We start from the raw sequence: 22,007 nt of genomic DNA, 5'->3' as shown, positions 1-22,007 counted from the left end.
CTCAGGAGGACAAGCCACTTTAATTGGAAGAATCACAAATTGCTGTGTTGAATCGAACCCGTATAGTAAGTAGTCTTAGTAGAGAAACCCTTGTAGAGTTTAGCTTAAATGGGCCTTTCAGTGATTTTGAATTATGATTCTTGTCACAGTATAGAGTAATTCAGCTTCTGATGTTTTTTTTTTAAGATTTTATTTCTTTACTTGACAGACAGAGCCTCAGTGAGAGAGGGAACACAAGCAGAGGGAGTGGGAGAGGGAGAAGCAGGCTCCCTGCTGAGAAGGGGGCCCGATGTGGGGCTCCATCCCAGGACCCTGGGATCATGACCTGGGCTGGAGACAGATGCTTAACTGACTGAGCCACCCTGGTGCCCCCTGAAAGTTTTAAAAAGCATCTGTTTATTTATTCATAGAGCAAACGTTTGCTGAGCACCTAGTTGGTGTCAGGCACTATGCGGGGTCCCGTGGCTGGCCCTGTAGCCGGTCAGGGACCATCCGCCCTTGCAGAGGGCCACTGCTTAGGGCAGAGAGCCAAGTAGGTGAACCCTTGCCGGAGGGAATATGCTCTCCTGGCAAACATGGGTTGTATGGGCGGTGTAGCTAGAAGGAATCAGGACTCCTGGGAAGGTGTGTGGAAGCCAGGTGTCTGTGTTCAGACCTGGCAGGTGACTGGGAGTTAGCGAGCAGCAGGAGGACAGTGTTACAAGCAGAGGGACGTTAGTGGCAAATGCCCAGAGGTGAGGGAGAACATGGCGCCCACTTCAGGGACTGAACTTCATTGTTGGTGCTGGGGGGCATGGACGGTTGGGAAAGGGATAAAATGGTGAGAACTTCTTCTGGAGAGACAAGCATGAGCTAGGTGACCAAAGGCAGAGAGAACCTGGTCAGAAATTTGGACTTTTGTCCTGAGGCCAATGGGGAGCCACTGAAAAGCTCTTAGCAGGGAAGTTACGTGATCCAACTGACATTTTAGGAAGATTGTTTTGGCTTCAGGATGGGAAGTGGGTTGGAGGTGGTGGGGAGAGTGTGGGTGGGAACCTGCTTAGGAAGCCATTGGAGGGATGTAGTTGGAGGTCTGGGAGCCTGAACCAGAGAGGAGAGGGAGCCGAGCGGGCAGAGGGAATATATTTGCAGCATTAGACCGACTATGGGAGGGAGAAGGGGTGGTGGAGGGTGATCCCACAACTTCTGTGTGAGCAGATGGATGGAAGTTAGTGTGATTCTCCAGGAGGTGGGACACGAAGAGAATCAGGCTGGGGTGGGGGGCTGGGTTGCCATGGGGAGACGTAGTTACACTGGTTTTGGACAGCTGAAGCTCCAAATGATAATGTCCAGAAGGCAGGCAGACCTTTTGAAGCCACGGGAAAGGATGGTGAGGTCCATCACCACAAACCTAGTATCTAAAGACATAGGGACAAAGGTGCTGGCCCAGGAGAATGGGTGCATGGAGAAGTGGGGAGACAGAGGCCTGGGACAGGACTTCTCAACGCCAGCACTGCTGACACCTTGGGCTGCATAATTCCATGGTGGAGAGTGTCCTATGCATTACGGGGTGTTTAGCAGCATCTCTGGTCTCTACCAGTAGAGCTCCCTACTTGTGATAGACACGATTTCTTCTGGTCATTGCCAGATCCCTCCTGAGGCCTGAAACTGTCCTCTCTTGAGAATCATTGGCCTACGACAAAATAACGAGAAACATGAATTTTTAGAAAATGGGAAGAACCTGAAAAGGAGAAAAGGAGGAACCTGGGAAGGAGACTGGGAAGCAACGGCCAGAGAAGAGGGAAGAAAATCAGGAGAGTTTGAGAAACTAGAAAGTATTTAGAGGGGGACGAGTGGGTCTGAGCTGTCAAATATGCTGAGAGGCTGGGGACGAAGATGAGGACCCCACCAGAAGTAGGGTCAGGAAGTGGCCCACCTGTGTGCCAGGAGCCGCAAGAGGAGGTGGCCTGAGTGGGGCAGTGGGCGGGAGGGGGACAGAAATCAAGATGGTGAGGCTTTCCTGTCAGGAGTGGGGGGGGGCAGTGGCTGGAGAGGGTGACTATGGATGGCACTTTCAGGAGGCGGGGCTGGGGACAGGAGACATGGCTCTGAAGGCGGTGAGGGATCCCAGGAGCTTTTGGTTAAGATGAGAGAGACTTGTCCATGGGCAGTGGTGCTGGGAGGGGTGGGCGATGAACGTGGGGAGAGGGGAGGGGGTGAAGCTGCAGGAGCGATGGAAGCAAAGGACAGGAGGGGATGGGAAGCCAGACATGGGGGAGGGAAGCCGCCTCTGTCTGGTTTTGGGAGGGGAGGATAGGAAGTACAGAGGCTGAGGACATTCCCGTATGGAGGCTTCTGTTTACCAGAAAAGCAGATCAGCTCATTTGCTGGTGAGGCCACAGAGGTGTGAGTGAGCAGGAGAGTTGGAACAGCTGTTATTGGGAATGGGTGAGAGAACACAACAGGAGACCAGTGTTTGGTGGGGGGGTGACGGTGGAGGGTCAGAGCTGAGAGGCAGGTGAGGCTGGAGGCTGTGCCTTTATGGAGATGCCAACCTTCAGAGTCTGCAGCTTCCTCTAGCACAGCTCAGTTGCCTAGGGCTGGGGTTCCATGGAGGGACATCCGGCAAGGGAGCAGAGGCTGCTGATAAGAGGGGTTGATGGGATCACTGAAGAGTGTGAGCTCCTGAGGAGAAAGTATGCCAAGGGGTCCCACTGTTCCTGTCACCCCACCAAGGACAGAGGGCCCCAAGGGAAGCATTACCAGTCCAGGGTCCTATGTGCTGTCTGTCCCACTCTGGAAGAGCCGGGGGGCAGAGGGGACTGGGGCCTATGTTAATCATTGGGCTATTCCAGTTGGTTTCCCCATTTTATAAGATCAGTTCTGCTTCATGATCCAACTGGTTCACCCCTGTAGGTCACATCTGAAGACCCCACTGGCCAGAGGTGTAAGGGACTCATTCCATGACCTCAGCCTGTCGGATGACCCGAGAGCTGTGACCAGAACCAAGTCAGGTCTCAACAGCCTGGCCACGTCCAGGGTTGTGTGCCCCAGTGCCTCTGTATTGAAGCCAGAGGGATTGTTCCAAAAGCACTAACCGGAAGGTGCCCATTCACCACTTCAACCCTCCTGTGGTTTCCCATCATATCAAGAATGAAATGCAAACCCACTGTCAGGGTTTCCCTGGGCTTGGGCTCTGCTTCTTTTGGAGCTTATCTGGCCTACTCTCTGCCTCATAGCTGTACTGGCATCCACTGCTCAGTCCTCCTACCCCAAGGCCTTTGCATGTGCTGATTCTGCAGGCGGGGACTACTCCCCCATCTTCCCAGGACTGGCTCCTTTTCATCATTCAAACTGGCTCACATGCCATCTACTCAGAGGTTTCTCTACTCAGCGTCAGACCATTCAGAGCTGTCCTCCGCAGCCAGGCAATCCTGATCACATTTCTTGGCTTATTGTCTTTATAGCATTTACTGTGGTTAAAATGACCTTGTTTTGTGTTTGCTCATTTACTGATCGTCTGTCTCTCTCATGGGAATGTCAGATCCCTAAGAGCAAGGACCACGTCTAGTTCCATGCTTTGCCCCTAGGGGGCAGCCCAGCTAGGATCACTTAGATGGTGAATGATACTTTGGACAGTGTCTCGCACACATTCAACATCTGTGGGGCGGGGGGATGCTGAGTTATTAAACAGGATTTCCTAGAGTCCAACTGCAGCTGCTTTGGAATAATCACATTTCCTATGATATCACAAAGCTGTTTGAAGAGCACCCATGAGCATCTCGTCTTCCAAAGTTCTCCTGGAGGGTGGCTTGGAGGCAGGTTCACTCAGGTGTGAATGAACGGTCAGTCTTGCAGAGGAGACTCAGCGCTGCCCTCCCGCCAGCGTCCTGTCCCCCAGGCCTGTTGTCGTTGCCCTGGGAGCAGGCTGGAGACAGGGGCAGTTTGCCAGGAATCTTAGCTCCAGCCTTTTGCCGTCTAACTCAATGCATCCAAAGATCAACAGAAATATCACCAAATCAGAAGCTGTCCTCAAATCCAAAGCTCACAATTAGCGAAGGTGAAGCTTCCTGAGCTGCGTTGGCACAAGGTCTGGAAACAGCCCTGAATGAAGCCACCTAGTGCCCGACAAAGGCAATCGTTTCTACCCAAAGGAAACTGGAAAGATCCGCCAACTGCAGTGCCTCCGTCTGGTGCACTGACTGGGTGCTCGGGTTCCAGCAATCTTTAAGTCCCAACCCAGCCTTAGATGTGACCTGCCCTGCTAACTGAGGAGACACGGTTAAGGGGCGGAGATCGCTTCCCCTGTTGGAGGGCTCGAGGGTGCGCCTGAGATTATCAAAAAAATGACAAAGAGCTGTACCATCCCCTGCACTCTTGACCGTGTGTATTGAGAATGCTTTTGCCCTCCTAGATCATTTGTAGGAACAGAATCTGAATACTGGGAAAGCACACCTTGGGAGAGCTATTGATCCCTGAGAACCCAGGAGGACTAGCATCTTGGGATGAACACCCGGTGAGGCGCCCCCTGGGCAAGTGTCCACACCCCATCCCACCCCACCCCGCTTATGCCCAGCACTGGTTCTGAGGGTTCCAGATCAGCCGCGGCTCTCTGTTTCCCGCCTGCCCACAGGACGAGACTGTGAACCCAGAGGCTTTGCGTGCTGGCCAGGGCTCTCACGTGGCTGCGAGTGTGCTTGCACGGAGCTGGGAGGGGAGGGCAAGGCATGCCTGCGGCAGCACGCAGCTGTTCATGCTAACTCGTCAACCCTGCAAGTGGGGTAGCGGTGGGAATTTCCTCCTTCAGTGGGTGGGAACGCAGTGTCCCCGGGGCTCTCAAGACAACACTTGGGGGTCCCAGGTGAGGAGTCTTAGCTGTTGGGTGTGGCCCGCATTAGCTGGACTGAGTGGGGGGAGTTAGGAGAGGGACCAAGGCGGACCCTCTCCCAGGAGGGAGCACTGGGGGAGACCCTGCTTAATTGGCCTCGGGTTTGGGTTCATGTAACTGGATTATTGCCCAGGCTGGGCCTTGTTAAACCACAGAGCCTGGTTCCTTTCCTTTGTCACACTGGGGAATGACCCTAGAGGAATGTGGAAACTAGATTAGCAACAAGGTTCAAGGTTGGGGAGAGCAGTTGCTCACATAATTCCCAGAGTGTGAAAGGGGTGGAGGCTCTTTGTTATTTTATTCCATTTCCTTGTTTTCACTTTGTCCACTCTAGCCCCAACTACACATACGAAAAGGGGTGGTATTCTCTTGTTTTTAACCCAACAGATTACAGACTGAAGGGCAGGGATACCACTTCCCCGGATAGGATTGGCGCACAGCGATGGCAAGGGTTGCCTGGCGCCATGGGGCAGTGACAGGCCAGGCAGCCTGGTTTCCTGCCCCAGCTCTGTGTAGTTACTGGGCCACTGGTGGGCTGTTATTCTGCCTGCCAGCCTCAGTCTCCTCATCTGTGAAATGGTCCTAACACCTGCCCTACCATCTCATAGGACGGCTATGAAGATCATACTGACCAACTGTGAGGTGTCGGAGGTCTCGCCAAGGCTTCTGCTTCTTCTAGACTCCTCCCAGGAAAGTGATCACCCAACTATGCTGTGATTCGGAGTACAGGGCTTTACAGAATAGAAAGCCAGGATGTAGCTTCACGGTTTTCAGCCATTTTCCCTAACTGATGTCTGGGAACTCTGAAGCATTCGGACCCCACCTAGCCTTCTGCGGACCACCGGGATACTGAGATCATGCTGTCACACCTGGGATATCACCCCACTTCACCCCTTGAACACTTTTAAGCCAGGAATGTCCCAGACAGGGGTAGACACCTAAGTGTTTCAATCATGCATCTGTCTGTCGATGGAAACTTTGCAGTAGGCTCCTTCGGGTAGGTGCCTCCCCTCGGATGTATCCATAGCCCCATCACCCGCATAACTTGTTCCCACCCAAGGGCCAAGGGCCAAGACTCCAGTCCCTGACTAAGGGATTTCATTAAAAATACAAAGCCTAAGTTCTTGAGAAGCTATTACCCAGCCCTTTGTAGGTGGGGCTGTCGTCTTCTGGGACTCCAGAATGTGAGCACCGATGAACACATGTGTGCACATAGGAGCGAGTGTGCCTGTGCACACAAACACTCACACCCCAGGAGGGAATGTGGGGTGGGCTGTGATTACTAGTAGATTCCAAGAAGTTGATAGGAGGGAGGAAATTGGGAGGTATTTCCTACCTGTGACAGCACTCCTCTAACATCATAGCTATTATCCAACCTATGCCTGTGGACATCTGATAGAAAGACATGCTGGAATCATCCATATTTTGCAGAGAAGACCATCCCTGTGAGGCACAATGGCTTATCTAAGGTCCAAACCAGGTAAGCATAGAGACTTGTGTCTGAAACTAGGTGTGTTTGCAAGCTGGGGCCCTGGCTGCTCACAGACCTTCCCTGGGGGCCTGTGGAGAGGGGTGTGTTGGGGTCACTGTGTACAGAAAAGATGTGGCCTTCATGCAGAAGGGGGATGAGGAGATGGCAGACGGGAGCACTGTTCATGTAGGGGTCCAACCAGGAGTGGGCCCTGGGAGGGGATCACAGGCAGTGATGTCACTGCCTGGATCACAAAGGCCCACAACTTGTAACCCCTGCAACCAGGACCCACACTCTAGTCCGGTATCAGGGCTATTTGGACAGAAACATCTGACACAGAAAGATGTTTTTGTGTTGTCTACGTACATCCCGGGGCTCTGGGGACCAGAACCCCCAGGAAAATGACTTGTTCCCTTCCTGGAGACATTGGCTAAAACCACCCCCACGATGCCTCAGGGCGTTTCGAGGGATATGCCATAAGGTACTTACTACTGAGGAGACTATGCGATGCTCACCCCTCTGAACTGTCCTAGGGAAGCCCCAACACTTCCTCTGGAGTTTGAGGGGAGGAGGGATATGTGGGGTTTCCCGTTAATGGGCTGGAGGACGGTGAGCACAGTGGATACCCTGGTGATCCCTTCTTGTTCACACCAATGTCATGGTGGGCCGGGTTCATAGGGCATTCCTGAGGTGTCTCTTATCTGTGCCAGAGCACATCCAAGGCCCTGAAGCTGGGCCACGTTTCTCTCCTTGGGGGAGGGGTCTGCATCCTGGGCTATGGTGTGTCTGCAATGGAGTGCCCTGGGTCTGAAGACCAGCAAAGGCCTCCAGACAGGGCTCTAAGGCCTCCTGCCTGGCTGCCGGGCACTGTCTTTACAGAACGCTCCAGAGGACATGGTGCAGGAGCTGAATGTTGACATCCCCTGCTCTCCTTCCTCGAAGGACAAGAAGCCGCACAGGGCCAACGGAGTCTGGCGCTGGCTCAGGGTGAGTGCAGGTGCTGGGGAGACCCGACCCCTGAGGCGCCGATGCAGCACCAAGGGCCCCACTTCCTAGAAGCCAGCCTGGCCTCCTAGAGTCCTGTACTCCCATGAATCAGCATCCCATCTATTCCCCAAACTGCCCCTCATGGTCCTGCCCATGCCTTCGACAGAAGCAGGGTCATTGTCCACATACTTATAGGAATATCATTAAAGAGACTTTAGACCAGATCTCATCCCATTTATCTAGACTCCTTTTGCCCTGTGCTAGGCATTTTCCTAACTCGTGCTCCCAGGGGTCCCCATTGGCCCAACAGTTCCTTCCTCAGGTTATACAAATCTTGCAAATGATCATTTGCAAGAGTGAGTTGAGAGACTCTGATCCAAAAGGACATGGGGCCCATGGTACTCTGTCTCTTGCTCTGTGCTTTTGTTTTGATGGAACATATCTTTGGGGCCCCTAGGGTGAGGAACAGGGGCCTCACTGCACTGCACGGCAGTCCGGAAGGCCAGTCATTTATCACCGGCATTGAGCCCTTTACAGGGACAGGACTGGATATAATCCCCTTCTGTGGCCAATGAACAGGCTGCATCCTACAGCCTACGTGCCCTCCTATCCTAAGCCCTCTCACCTAAAACGTCTGTGTTCTCATCTCAAGAATGAGATGTGTTGGGTGCCGGGGTGGCTCAGGGGGTTCAGCCTCTGCCTGCAGCTCAGGTCATGGTCTCATGATCCTGGGATCGAGGCCCACGTCGGTGTCTCTGCTTAGCGTGGAGGCCTGCTTCCCCCTGTCTGTCTGGCTATCTTTCTGCCTACTTGTGACCCCCCCCTCTCTCTCTGTCAAATAAATAAATAAATAATCTTTCAGAAAAATAAAAATAATGGGCTATGTCATGAGAAATTACAGGATCCATGCCACTCCTGCAGGGACGTGCTACCAATACTCCGCTCACAAAAGGACCTGAGATACTAGCAAGTTCAGACATCATTTTTTTCAATTCTTTGTATGGATATCAAGAACATTTTCTCTTTTCCTTTAAGGTTTCTTTCTTTCTTTCTTTCTTTCTTTCTTTCTTTCTTTCTTTAAATTTCATTTCTTTATTTGACAGACAGAGATCACAAGTAGGCAGAGAGGCAGGCTGAGACAGAGAGGGGAAGTAGGCTCCCCACTGAGTAGAGATCCCAATGCGGGGCTCGATCCCAGGACCCTGAGATCATGACCTGAGCAAAAGGCAGAGGCTTTAACCCACTGAGCCACACAGACACCCTTCCTTAAAGGGTTCTTAATTGATTGGTTGATTGATGGATTGAGAGGGAGGCAGGGGGAGAGTGGGGAGAAGCAGAGGGAGAGACAGAATCCTCAAGCAGACACTGCCCTATGGACACAGCCCTACGAGGAGCGCAGCCTCAGGACACGGAGACCATGACCTGAAGCAAAACCAAGAGCCTTAGGCTGAACCCAATGAGACACTGAGTCACCGGATTCTTTTTCGGACTCTGGGCTCTCTTGTCCCACCTCTTGCATAAGTCCCTGAGATCTGGGGGCTCATTCTGCCCTCCAAGCCCCAACCCTCCTGGTGGCCACAGCACTGACTCATGTCTCCTCTGATTCACCTCAGGGGAAAAATGGTTCAACGAGGAAAAGGAATAAGACCTCGATACTATGGAACACTCGGGCCAGTTCCTTGGAGGCCGGAATTGATTACCTGGTGACTGCCGTCATAAAACAAGATCTAAACTATGTTCATATGTTTCTGGAAATATACCGCACATTTGCTACCACCCAGGAGGTGCTGGCACTCCTCTTTGCAAGGTGAGCACCCTCCCCTGCCCCTAACTGCTCCGTGGGATTTGGCCAATGCCTGGTTGTGAGACTTTGGCAGGACCCCAAGCTTCCCCAAGCTTCCCTTGCTCCTAACTGGGGCAGAGGTTTTATAGGGACTCAGGGGGGTCTTGTAGGGAAAGAATACTTGGGAGACTGCGCCAGTGGAAAAGTCTGCTGTTGGGCCTGTGGGCATGCTCTTTGAACATTCCCGTGCCCCTCCTGATGAAGCCTCTGCCTCATTCCTGACTCTCACTGTGATCTTGAGCTGGGCTCCTTTGCCATTGAAAGGGAGATCTGAGATTCCTTCTGGGGTCTGTGTCTGGGTGAATCCAGAGCAGGCATCCCTGAGGGTGAGCAGGGGCCAGGCTCACTCAGATATCGGTGATGGGCTGGTTGGGGCCCTTTCATTCAGCAAGAATTCAGGAAGCCCCAGTAGGTGGAGGCAATTATCTAGGAGCTGAATGGGGTCCCTGCACAGAACAGACAGCACCCCGGGGCTGCAGGCTAGTCGAGGGTCAGGCGGTGAGAGCCAACATCCACAGACATCTCATGCGATGCCCCCTGGCCTCCTCTAGATTCGGATGTGTTTACTCCACGGATGACGAGGTCGGCGGACCCCAGGAGCAGCACAACATGTGAGTAAACTTTGGCTGCTCCAGGAGGGCCTTCCCTCTCCAGCAGGGTAGTGAGGGTACTGTGAGTTCGAGGGGCTGCTGGACCTTCACGCACACCTCTGTGATTCCTGCTTTACGGTAAAGGTCTGAGAGCTTCTGCTGGAAACTGGGAAGGTGCCCTGGGGAGCTGGGGTAGGTGTGTGAGCACTGTGGGAGAGCAGAAGGGGATGGAGGACAGCTTCAACCCCTGAGAGGGTCATGCTCCATCCCTGCGCCCTCCCAGCCCTCTCTCTACCCCAATTCTGGGACCCAGAATGCAGGATTTAGGAACCATCGCACAGCATTCTGTTGGCACCTGCATGCTGGGTGCTCAGAGGGGGCTCAGGGAGAGTGGTGACCCAGTAGAGCTCAGGGAGCAGACATCCCACACCCTGTGGGAGGTGAGTGTCAGTGGAAACAGACCTAAAGATCACAGGAGAGTCCATCCATACCTAGTGAATGGGCAGAGGAGGTAACGGTGGAGGTATGTGGAGGGTCCCGGGAAGGCCTGGCTAGAGACAGAGTCCCTTTGTTCCCTCCTTGGTTGGATCTTCATGGAGCAGAGGCGAGTGCAGTGAGGATAATTAAGAGGCCAGACACCACCCCTCCCTGGGCACATGCAGTTGAATTCAACTGGCACGTGGGCAAGGAGACAGACTGAGGAGTGCGTCCAGCTCCCCTAAGAAGTCCAGAAATGCTCACCCCATTGATCAAGGACTCCCACTCCTAGCGGCTTTTGGCCAGCCTGCCGTGTGGGAGCAGGCCTGTCTCGGAAGGACTGCCAGGTCGCAGGTGGACAAGGAGTCCGACAGGTCTGGGACAGGAGCTGGAAGCCCAGGGGCCCAGGTTCCCACAGGGGTTCCCGGGAATATTGGTTTGGATGCGTACCCTGTGCTCTGACTTCTCTGCCTCCATGTCTGTCCCCAGGGCCGTCTATGCCATCCTGGATACGTGGGTGGAAAGGTATCCAGGGGATTTTGTGCAGCCTCCGGACTTTCCCAGCTTGCATGCGCTGCTGGCCTACCTGCAGGTCAATGTGCCGGGCTCGGACCTGCAGCGCCGTGCCCAGCTTCTGTTGCCAGAAAGGCAGCGCGCTGAGACCACAGAGCCAGAGGCTGGGGGTGAGGAGGACTGGGGGTGACTGATGTGGGCCTGAGGAGGAGGCAGGGTGGGCCACCCTGAGGAAGCCTCCGTAGATTGTCGTTGGGCCGAGAGAAGTGAGACGTCTCAGATCCCTGTCCCCATGGGCCTCCATTGGGGACACCTTCCAGGGGCTGGGTCTTGAAGGCAGACCATGCTGAGTGGTGGTGGGGAAAGGGAAAGGCAAAAGGGAAGTCAATCAAGCTGATGATGCTTTCTCTTCTTGGAGCTACAGCACCGGCCCCAGAGCCGGATCAGGTTGTGCCTCAGGAAGTCGTTCCAGCAGCCACTCTGGCACCCGCTGCACCTCTGGGGCCTGATCTGGCCCCTGCCATCCCTGCTTCGGCGGATCACAATGGATCTGGAAGACCAGTGACCCCCTCTGACCCGATGGGGCCAGGGCAGATGGTCATCAGGGCCCTTGTTCACTTCTCTGCCACGGAAGAGCCACCTGGCCTTAGGCCATTCCTGGATGACCAGCAGGGTCCTGCCCCGGAGCTGCCGCCCCCTGCCTCCGTGGAGCAAGCAGGCTCGACCCCCGAGCTGCCGCCCCCTGCCTCCGTGGAGCAAGCAGGCTCGACCCCCGAGCTGCCGCCCCCTGCCTCCGTGGAGCAAGCAGGCTCTGCCCCTGAGCTGCCGCCCCCTGCCTCCGTGGAGCAAGCAGCCGCGGACCCCGAGCTGCCGCCCCCTGCCTCCGTGGAGCAAGCAGGCTCGGCTCTTGAGCAGCACCTCGTGCTTGTTACAACCAGAAAACATGTTTTTCCCATTCCCCTCATTGCTCTGTTTATATTCCTTCTGTTTTGTGTATATGTATATAATTACATAAGAGATTTAATTGAATAAAGTAGAACTTGAGTTTACATAAAATTTGACTCGCATCCTTTGCAGTGGGATATGAAGGTCTCATTCGGTCCATTCAGAGTGTTGCACAACCAGGTCGTTCTACAACATTTCCATCACAGAGACCCCCGCGCTCCTCATCGCTCACTGCTCAGTCCCTCCCCCAGTCCCTGCAACCACTGCTCTTCTCTCTATCACGGCCACTTCACTTCGACTTGGATTTTCCTCTGCCTGGAATCCTACAATATGGCCTTCTGTGTGTGTCTGCAGAACAGAAGAGTGATTCCCCTCCTTTCCAACTTCGTTATACAAATAACATTTTATTACATAGGACTGTTCCTGAAAGAACAAAGATCACGGGAAGCCCCCAGATGAACTGTTTTCCTTATCTGTGCTAGGTTTCCCTTTTAGAAGCATGCCTGGAAAAGCAGAAACCACAAGAGAAATGTCTGGGTCCATGAGACACCTTTACATGCTTTCATTTTTCTGGATAGTCTACGTTTCAACTATTCTAATGGGCATATTATCAAATATTAAAATTATATCTTAAATATTCTCATTTCTTGCTAACAAGTTAGGTCTCAAAAGAGTTCTTTAGGCTTTATCCAGAATGTGTTTATTTATTAAATAATGATTTAAAGATGAAAAAAGGAAGGCATGTTCCTTCTACCAATGAATAATCCCCTATAATACACGGCGTCCTTCTCTGCCTTTCCCTCTAAGTGTAGTGCGTGTGTGTGTGTGTGTGTGTGTGTGTGCCTGCGTGTGTGCACATGTATGTGACAGAGTGGGGCAGGGAAGGTTCCGGGGCTGTGCTCTTGTTCTACCTTTAGTCCCCTCAGTGGGCAGACACTGTCGCTCTGTCCCCTTGGGCATTCTCAGTGACAGCATTCAGGAAACCCCTCTGTTGGACAACTAATTCATTTCCAGTTATTTGACTCTCATAATGTAAGCGATAAGCATGTCTGTGACATAAATGCCTGTTTCTTTAGGAATGATTCCTATAAACACCAACACTGGAACACGCTATACCCACATTTTTAGGGGACTGGCTGCTGGCTCCTCTATGCTGTCTTCATTAGGGAGAAGCATTGCTTTGGAAAGGAGGGATTTAGGATTCTATAGATGAGACCTGAAATCATGAGGAGGACAAGCCAGCAGTGCTGACGTCAGGGTCCTGGGAGTGACCGTAGAGCATTGGGAGGCTGCCCATAGCCCCCCTCATATGTGCTCTCCCAGTCGCTCCCCTGCCCCGTGTCCTGGAACATACCTCACCCATGCCCTGTCTGGTTACACGCTCCACCCACTCCAGCCCCCCGGGCTCAATCACCCAGACTCTAACTGGAACGACCAGACCCTGCTCCAGGCCAGCAGAGGGGCGCAGGCCAGGCCACTCCTCTCGGCTTGCTCCCTGTCCTTCTTGGCTGAACCCCATCCTCCCAGGGACTAACCTCTAAGGATGGTGCCGGTCAGTGGGTTACAGACAGGTGTTCATGCAGATGGAGTTTTAGTGGCAACAGCAAGAGCCACGTGAACTGTGTGAGCAAGAGCGGCCTTTACAAAGCACATCGGCTGCTCATGGAAGCTGCAGGATGGACAGAGCCGCAACCAGGGCCTTTGGCACTGGACAGAGCTCATCCACACCCTCAGGATCCTCTGGCTGTGACCCCAATCCTGCCAACCCCAACCTTGGTATCCCTCAAGTTACGCTTGTGTGAGAGAGGGGGCCGGGCTTCCTGCTGACACCCCTCCTCTCCCACAAAGTCCGGTAAGAGGGAGTCCCCTTGTTCTGAGTCTCTAATAGAGGTCATCGCCAGTAACTCCTGTCTTGTCTGCCAGAAGATGGAGCTAACCAGGCACAGAAGATAGATCCTCAGAGAGAGGACATTTGGGGCTCTCCCTGCAGGAAGAGAGAGAAACACCAGCGAGTGGGACTCAGTGAGAAAGGGGAGTTCTGAGCACTAGGGGAGGGGCTGCCGTGGGCTGGGCGCTGCCTTACTGGTCAGGGGCTCAGGCTTCGTGTTGGCTTGCAGGGAGTGGCCAGGCTTCATCCCACCAACAGGTCCATCAAAAACCAAATTGACCTCCATCAAACATTTTCAACTCCAGCCACGAAAAGGCTCTGGGGCCCTGGCAGCCAAGGAGGCCTAAGACGCTATGTACCAATGACTCCACGTTGGGGGAAATGTGGGACAGGCATGGTGGTACTGGGGGCAGCTCATTTCCCTGCTCTGGGGAGAAAGAGCCGCATCACAAGGCACCCCAATATTTGTTCTAATAACAGGTGGCTGCACAGCGGGCTCCAGCCTGCCAGTCTCCACACGGAGGACTGTGCATGTCCAGGACACTAGCTCTGGGGGACTCTCTGCCCCAGGGCTGGCCTGGGTCTGATGGGTGAGCACCAGTGTAGTAGGATCCCATACTGGCAGGCAGGAAGGCTTTCTGGAAGGACAACTGGGTCAGGGGAGTCTGGATTGGCAGGCTGAAGGGACACAGTAGGGCAGAGGCCCAGAGCCCATCATGGCAACGTGCTCCCAGGGGGCTACTCTGAGCAGGTCAAGCTGAGGATTACTGAGTATCTTTTGAGAGCATGAATCATGACAGTCAATCCCCCTAACAAGCCCATGAGGAAGGGCGAAAGGCTGTCTCTGTTTGACTCCGAAGGAAACCAAGGCTTTAAGAACCCGCCCCTTTCCATGCTCCCCATTGAGTCACAGGCAGGATTTGAACCCAGGGCTTGCCAGACTTGTGGGCCCGACCTCACAAGAAGGTTGCGTCCAGATGCTTCAGAAGGGACTTCTCAACTCTGAGGTTCCATGACCCTTTGTACCCAGGGAGAAGCCTCCTCCTGCCCAGACAGGCTGGTTGGGACTGGGAGAGTCCTCAGTGCCAAGGCACAGCGTCGTCAGACAACAGACCCAGACCAAGCCCCAGTAAGAGGTGGCACCACTGCCCCTTGAGTTCAGGGAAGTCTCCAGGCCTGGGGTTGGATGTGGAATTTTGTTGTCAGCGAAATAGACTGCCCGACAACAGGGACTTTTTTCCCAGCTGAAAACATCTCCCTGTTGAGAGAACATTCGTGGAGAGGTGACTGGCTGTAAACACATCCCTTAGTCGGTCCGCGTCACAGGACCTGGGGACCTGAGAAGCATGCCCGGCAAGGCCAGGAGTCAGCGCAAACATAGCACAGACTCTCTGTGTGAGTCTAACATCCCTGCCTGGGTTCAGCCCCTGGCGGGCCTTGGGTGGGCCGTGGGGCTCCTGGCACAGACTAGACCAGAGGTGACTCTAGCAAGAGCTTGACAACCAGCTTTCCGGGGGTGCAGCCCGGGCTCTGGTCCCACCACCTCCCCACCCCAGCCCTCTCCTGGGAAGGGTCTTACCTCCAGCTGCTCCTACTTCTGGTCACCTCCACTGTTCCTACTGGGTTTCTTGGCACTCCCATCACTTGTACTGAGTCCCTGCTCCCAATTACAGGGTTGGATGGGGTGATCGACGGCACAGCTGGTTGCAGAATTGTGCACCTAGAGATGTTTACCTGTTTGGGTCGCCTGTGAGGACCAAGAATGAGCCAATTCCCTTGTCACCATCCAACATCTGACGTGGCCGGGCAGCAAGAAGACTGAACCTGCAGCCTGGCGGGCCAGACCCTGAGTTGCCTCAGCCCATTCCCCGACGGCTCCAGCCGCTAGAAGGAAGGTCCGATCCGTCCCAGCCGCTTGACAGTGAGAACTGTGCTCCAGGCATGATTCTTTTCACCTCTTCTCATAGATGGGATTTCCTGCTGTCAAGAAGTACATGTGGGGGGCACCTGGGTGGCTCAGTGGGTTAAGCCGCTGCCTTCAGCTCGGGTCATGATCTCAGTGTCCTGGGGTCGAGTCCCGCATTGGGCTCTCTACTCAGCAGGGAGCCTGTTCCTCCTCTCTCTCTCTCTCTCTCTCTCTCTCTCTCTCTCTGCCTGCCTCTCTACCTACTTGTGATCTCCCCCTGTCAAATAAATAAATAAAATCTTAAAAAAAAAATTACCTGTGGAAAAGGGCTTCCTAGAAACATCATGTATCATTGACAAAAATGTCCATTCTCCAAAAGTGCGATCTGCTGGACCTCCCCTCCTGTGGGTCAGATGACACGGGGCCTGGGGCCCTCGGGGGCGAGGAGCAGGCACAAGTCTGTCCCCCTCAAGTTTCGTGGCTATTCCGCCAGAAGCCGGCTGACCCTCTCCTTAGCCCATGTGTGTGTAAACTCCATGCGGTCACAGCGTCAGGGCCTGCCTTGGTCAAAACCTTGTCCAGGGTGGTTTTTGGACACATGGTGGGCAGTGGGGAGCCAGGAGGGACTGACAAAGCTCAGTGTAAGTAAAACCCCAAGAAGAAGACAAATGGGCAAACAAAACCCCAAGATCATGAGAGAATCCTCAGCCACAGTTTCTTGCCTGCGGCCCCCAGCCTGTCCTGTCTCTGTTTCGTGTCCATCCCTCGTTTCCTTCACTTTGGTCCCTGTACTCTGCTGTTTGGTTTTTGCTTCCCCAGCCTGAAAACGACACTGCTTTGAACCACGCCTTCGTCCTTTCCTGGATCTCCTTCCCACAGCTCTTTTCTGCTGCTTTTTGGCCAGGTATGCAAGGGGTCCGTGGCTGAATTTCAAAGGTCTGACCCCGTACTTCCCCCGCAGGGGAACAAGGCAGCCCCTGGTTCCTTCATTTCCATCCTTCTCTCTTCCCTTTCATATCTGATCCCCCCCACACCAGCCCTGTGGGGCCGCTCACTCTACCCCCTGTGCTCCTCTTACACCTCCCCCAGCGCCCCTGCCCCAGATCTTGGGCCCCTCAGAACCCCCCCCAACATACCCCCAGGGAAGGCCCACATTAGGTTCCCCTGAGCTTTGTTCTCTTTTTATGTTTGTTTGCTTGTTTGCTTGTTTGTTTGTTTGTTTTTATCATACTACACCTTCTCACCTGGGTGAAAGTTCTCGGGGTAATTTGAGGCCAGGCACCAGGACTTTGCTGTTTCTCAGGCCTCTAAGTTCCCTGACCCAGGGACGGTAGAGATCAGGGCTCAGCCTCCGTGGGGGACGAGCCCCCTGGGAGCGGCTCGTGGTTTGGGTCCCCACCTGCAGCCTCGGCCTTCCTGCCCTTCCTGCACCTGCTCCCACCGGCCCCGCGCATCTTTCTCTGATGGGCTGAATGCAGGGCTGGTACCACAGACTCAGGCCTCGCTGCCCTGTGTGTCCCGCTCAGCTTCACGCCTCTTCCCGGTCCATCTTTGTGCCCAGGACAGCCCTCTCCATTCTAAGATTTCCACGAGCCTCCCCAGCTGAGAGCCCTCCCCTCTGACCCCAGGCTGGCACCCAGGATCCTCCCCACCAAGAGATGAATAGCGAGGTTCAGGATGGTTGCTCAAATGATTGAGAACTTGGAGAGAGGTGCTCTCCGAGGAACCACGCAGCTTGACACTCTGTCCTCTGATTTCAAAGCATCCTAAGCATGGTGATTCAGCTCAGTGGTGTGCAGGAAAATGTCCCAAAGACTAGAGGGAGTTCTGAGACAACGTGCATCTTGGTGGTACCTGGGTACATGAACAGACAGGCGGTCCATGTGCAGGGACCTCCACTCATTTTGCCTGACAGTGGATGTTTTCCAAAACTTTAAGAGCAGATCATGGAGGAGGACATGTGGGAAAGGGCTTCTGGGTCCCTGTTTGCATTTTGTTTCTCAGCTCCATGGCCCGACAGAAATATGCCAAACCTCTTTGCTTTTGCCATTGACCAGAGAGCATGCCCCTCCCCAAGTGGGAGTGCGTCTCAGGGCAGTGAGCGAGGAAAGTGCCAGCCGCCGGCTCAACCCGGGGAGCCCATCAGCTGTCGGTGTCAGTGAACTTAGGACTTTCAGCCAGACCGTACCCCTACCCGTGATCCAACCTCTTAAACATATTTCGAGTTGGAGAGGGGATTAACAATCGAGGATAATGTTTTTCTAACCTTAAAAAAATGTAAACAGTAAACATAACATTGATAAACAAAAGTGCCCAGACCAGAGATGTACGACTTGCTGGATTTCACGCAGACCACACCTGAAGTACCTGCCACAACTGATCTTTCTCTGGTTTTCACAGATGCTGAGCTCCCAAGTTCATGTGCTTTCTGAGCACGTATGTCCTTTCCTTCCTGAGCACACAAATTTCTGAACCAGATGGGTTCTACTCCCTGGAGCTTGCTGTTGTGGACACACCAGGCCTGAGTGGGCTGAGAAGGGAAAGTCTCTCTCTGGGTCGGGTATGACAGAGCATTGCTGGAACCCACAGTGGCCAAGGGGCCTTCCAGATCGACACAGAGCTTCTTCCTGACTGGAAGACCCCATGGGATGTGGAGACTTTGCGCTAGAACCAGGAAAAGATGGAGCATGTGTGGCAGAGGACAGCTCCCACCTTCCAGCATCCCAGAGAGGGAGTTAGTGAAGTGGGGCTGGAGAGAAAGCTCATTGCTCCCCAGCACCACTGTCACCGCAGGGGGATACAGCCCACCCACGGAGGACAGCCTGCAGCATGGCCAATGCTTGGTAACTGGGAGCTGATGCAAGTCACGGACAGGTTCCTACATCCCACACCATTTCCTCCCGAAAGCCCTCCACCCCCGCCCTCCACACACCGTGATTGCTTTCTCCTCTGTATTCTGGATGGAATGCTAATGATAAATGCAATTAATCCAGCACACACTGATCAGCCACTGCTGGGGTCCCCACCGTGAACAAGACTGGTATTTTCCCCCTGGGACAGGCAGGGCAACGAGGAGCCCACGGGCGCATGCCGCCATGGGTTATCAGGGTCCAGTGTTCACAGAACCCTTCTTTGAGGAGACCATGTAAGTCAGTAGGACTCAGTGGCATAAAACAAATGGCAGGAGACAGTCGCTGACAGTGTGGAAAAGTCCAGGGAGGAGAGGGCTTGCGCACGTTCCAGGGACAAAGGGATTTCAGGCAGAGTCTCAGGGAGAACTGAGGGAGTGTGACTACCCTGTCCTGGGGCTGTGGAGGGCTTGACCACAGAAGGGGGCCCTTTCCCGAAGCTGGATTGAGCTTTAGTCCAGGGCCAAGGGAAAGCCCTCAGAGGCAGGTAGGTGAAGGGATGGCCCATTTGTGGGGAAGGCCCAGAGCCCCAGTGGGGCGGCACGGACCAAACATTGGAGGTGGAGGTCTGCTGGGGGGCTGGGCAACATTGCATGTGTAATCCACCCACAAACCAATCTGGACCAGTGGTTCAGATCTAGACAAACTAAGATCAGCAGGCCTTGCCCCATTTTTGGCATAAATTCCAGCTGAGAAAGCATGTGGATGCTTCCATTGTCTCTTGAAAACCTTAAAGGATTCAATTTTCCTCTCAAAAGATTAGAGTTAAAAAAAAAAAAAGTTCCTCTAGATTTTGGAAACACACCTGTTCTGCCCCTCATTTAAAAAAAAAAAAACTTATCTCCTAATTCTTAAAGATTCTGTAACATTTAAGAGATACAGAATAACACATATAAGATTGAGGCATCATAATAAAACAAACACCATGAACCCACCACTGGGCCTAAGAACAAGAATGTCATCAAGGTCACCAAGATGGTCACCAGTGTCACCAAGGCCCAAGAACAAGAGGGTCCCTCCCTGACTCTAACCCCTTGCTCTATCCATAACCCTGGGGAAACCAGGCTCCTAAATTTTCTTGGTATCAGCTCCTTGTTTTTTATTTAGTTTTATAACAGGAAGTCTAATTTTGAATGTTTTGATCTTCATAGAATATAGTACTCTATGTTGGCTTTTCTGAGACTTTTTTGATTCAATATTTTTCTAAGATTCATCTTTCCTTTTGCATGTGGTGGATAAACACTGTTTTCACCACTGCATAATATTTCATTAGGTGATCTCATCTTGATTTACTTACCCATTTTCCTGTGATGGACGCAATTCAGTTGTTACTAGTTTTCATCTATTCCAAACAGTGCTGCTGTGAACATTCCCCCAGATGCCCCTTGGCATTTCGGTGCAAGAGCAAGAGTGACCTTAGAGCATGAACCTAACAAAAACTTGCTGAATCTCTACATTGTTTGCTGAGTGGCCGTACCATTCTTATTTGCCACTTCCTTCTCTTCTGAATGATGTTTGTTCATGACTTTCACCCATTTTATTGTTGGGTGATATGATTATTTCTTATTGATCTTTTATTGTTCTCTAAAATTAACCTTTTTTTGATTATATATATTTTAAAAGCAATTCTCAGCTTGTGAATAAATTCTCTATTTTGGAATAATATCAAATTACAAAGTTGCAAAGATAGTATGGGGAATTACCATCCACTCTTCACTTGGTTTTCCCTAATGCTTACATCTGATATCACCAAGGGCACAACAAAGAAACCAACATTGGTATTTGCTAGTATTAATTAAACTCTAGACTTTCTTTGGATTCCACCAGTTTCCCCAGCAATGTCTTTTTGCTGCTTCAGGAGCCAATCTCGGCAGGATACCACCATGCGTTTCGTGTATATTGTCTTAATTCCCGTTATGTTGTCTTTTGGTGAATGGAGTCCTTAATTTTAAAGGAGTTGTATTTTTCATTTATAATTAGTACTTTGGGGAACTTGTTTAAGAAGTTCTTCCTTGTGCCTATGCCACGAGGATGAGCTCCGATATTTAGGTTTTGTCTTTTACATTACAGCCTTTCTTCCATTAGGACTGAACTTTGCGCCTCATGTCGGGTGGAGACCCAGTTTCCTTATTCACTTGTAGTAATACCTGCATAATGAGACCTTCGATTTAATATGAAAGTCCCTCCGCTTTTTTTCAAGAATTCTTGATCTGTCCTTGGTTCTTTACCCTTACATAGGATTTTAGATTCAACTTCTAAGTCCCTCGAAGAAGCCCGCCGGAATTCGGCTTGCAGCTGCGCGGGGATTCTTCAGAGGAATGGACTTCTGCACGATATCGCATTCACAATGTCCATATCTGTTATCCATGAACTTCACGTTCTCTGCATGGATTTTGGTCTTTTAAAATATGTCTCAATTCTTCCATTTTGCAACCACTGCTAAAGCACCAGTGGCCAAAATGAAGTTCAAATCCTTTGTGATTTCTGACTAGTGTAAGAACCATAAAGGGCATTTTAATGCCCCTTCCCACATTTGCAGCAAGATTATGTCTCTCCTCTGCCCAAACATCGGAAACAGAAACGCAGTGTTCAATCCATGCCCATCTGAAAGGATGATGTCATTCCAGTTCTTGCAGGACAGCACAAAAATGTCAGCAAATTGGTAACATAGACCGGGCTTGAAAGAGCTCCGTCGTCTACACTGAGCAGGTGCTACAGGAGAAGGCTAATGGCACATTGTCTGTGCAGCGTGCACCCTCGCAAGGTTGTTAACACTAGACTACTACCAGACAGAGATCCTCCCAAAGATCCTTGAACATGAAGTCAAATCTCGTCAAGAGGAAATGAAAAGAGCAAATATAAGGAAGAAAAAATGGAGAAGATGCATGAATAAAGTAATCCTCAACTTTCATTAAAAATCACTAATATGGGGGCACCTGGGTGGCTCAGTGGTTCAGCGTCTGCCTTCGGCTCAGGTCATGATCCAAGGGTCCTGGGATCGGGCCCCACATGGACTCCCTGCTCGGCGGGAAGCCTGCTTCTCTCTCTCCCACTTCCCCTGCTTGTGTTCCCTCTCTTACTATGTTTATTGGTCAAATAAATAAATAAAATCTTTTAAGAAACATTGCTAATATGAAGGGTGCCTGGGTGACTCAGCTGGTTAAGTGTCCGACTCCTGGTTTCGGGTCAGGTTGTGATTCCAGAGTCATGAGATGGAGACCCAAGACTGGTACCCTGCTCAGAGGGGAGTCTGCTGCTCTCCCCCTCTGCCCCCCCACTTGCACATACTCTTTCTAGATACAATAAATAAACCTAACATAATCGCTGAAATGAATAAATAAAATAAATGTGTCAATGTCTTTTAATGTTTTCTCTAAAGAGAAAAAAATTTGCTTTTGTTAGATTTATTCCTACGTATTTGATGTTTTTGCTGATATTGTAAATAATATACAGATTTTTAAAGATTTTATTTATTTACTTGAGAGATAGAGAGAGGATGAGAGAGAGAGCATGAGCAGGGGGAGGAGCATGGAGAGGAGCAGAGGGAGAAGCTGACCCCTGCTGAGCAGGGAGTCCAATGAGGGACTCTATCCCAGGACTCCAGGATCATG

General features: G+C 52.1%; 1 protein-coding gene across 1 annotated transcript; it reads left to right on the top strand.

The window, feature by feature from the left end:
• Positions 1-4: 4 nt before the first annotated feature.
• Positions 5-17,649, top strand: LOC122907420 (ral guanine nucleotide dissociation stimulator-like). Its single transcript, XM_044250290.1, has 11 exons — positions 5-65; positions 5,476-5,864; positions 6,232-6,347; positions 7,218-7,325; positions 8,939-9,132; positions 9,720-9,779; positions 10,725-10,918; positions 11,173-11,453; positions 15,867-15,944; positions 16,307-16,391; positions 17,492-17,649. The coding sequence occupies exons 4-11, from the start codon at positions 7,233-7,235 to the stop codon at positions 17,647-17,649; spliced, it is 1,143 nt and encodes a 380-aa protein (XP_044106225.1). The 5' UTR covers positions 5-65; positions 5,476-5,864; positions 6,232-6,347; positions 7,218-7,232.
• The last annotated feature ends 4,358 nt before the right edge of the window (positions 17,650-22,007 follow it).

Source organism: Neovison vison, chromosome 5 (assembly GCF_020171115.1).
Source record: "Neovison vison isolate M4711 chromosome 5, ASM_NN_V1, whole genome shotgun sequence".
NCBI classification, from domain to species: domain Eukaryota; kingdom Metazoa; phylum Chordata; class Mammalia; order Carnivora; family Mustelidae; genus Neogale; species Neogale vison.
The sequence above is the reverse complement of the archived record's forward strand: the minus strand, read 5'-3'. Positions and strand labels throughout refer to the sequence as shown.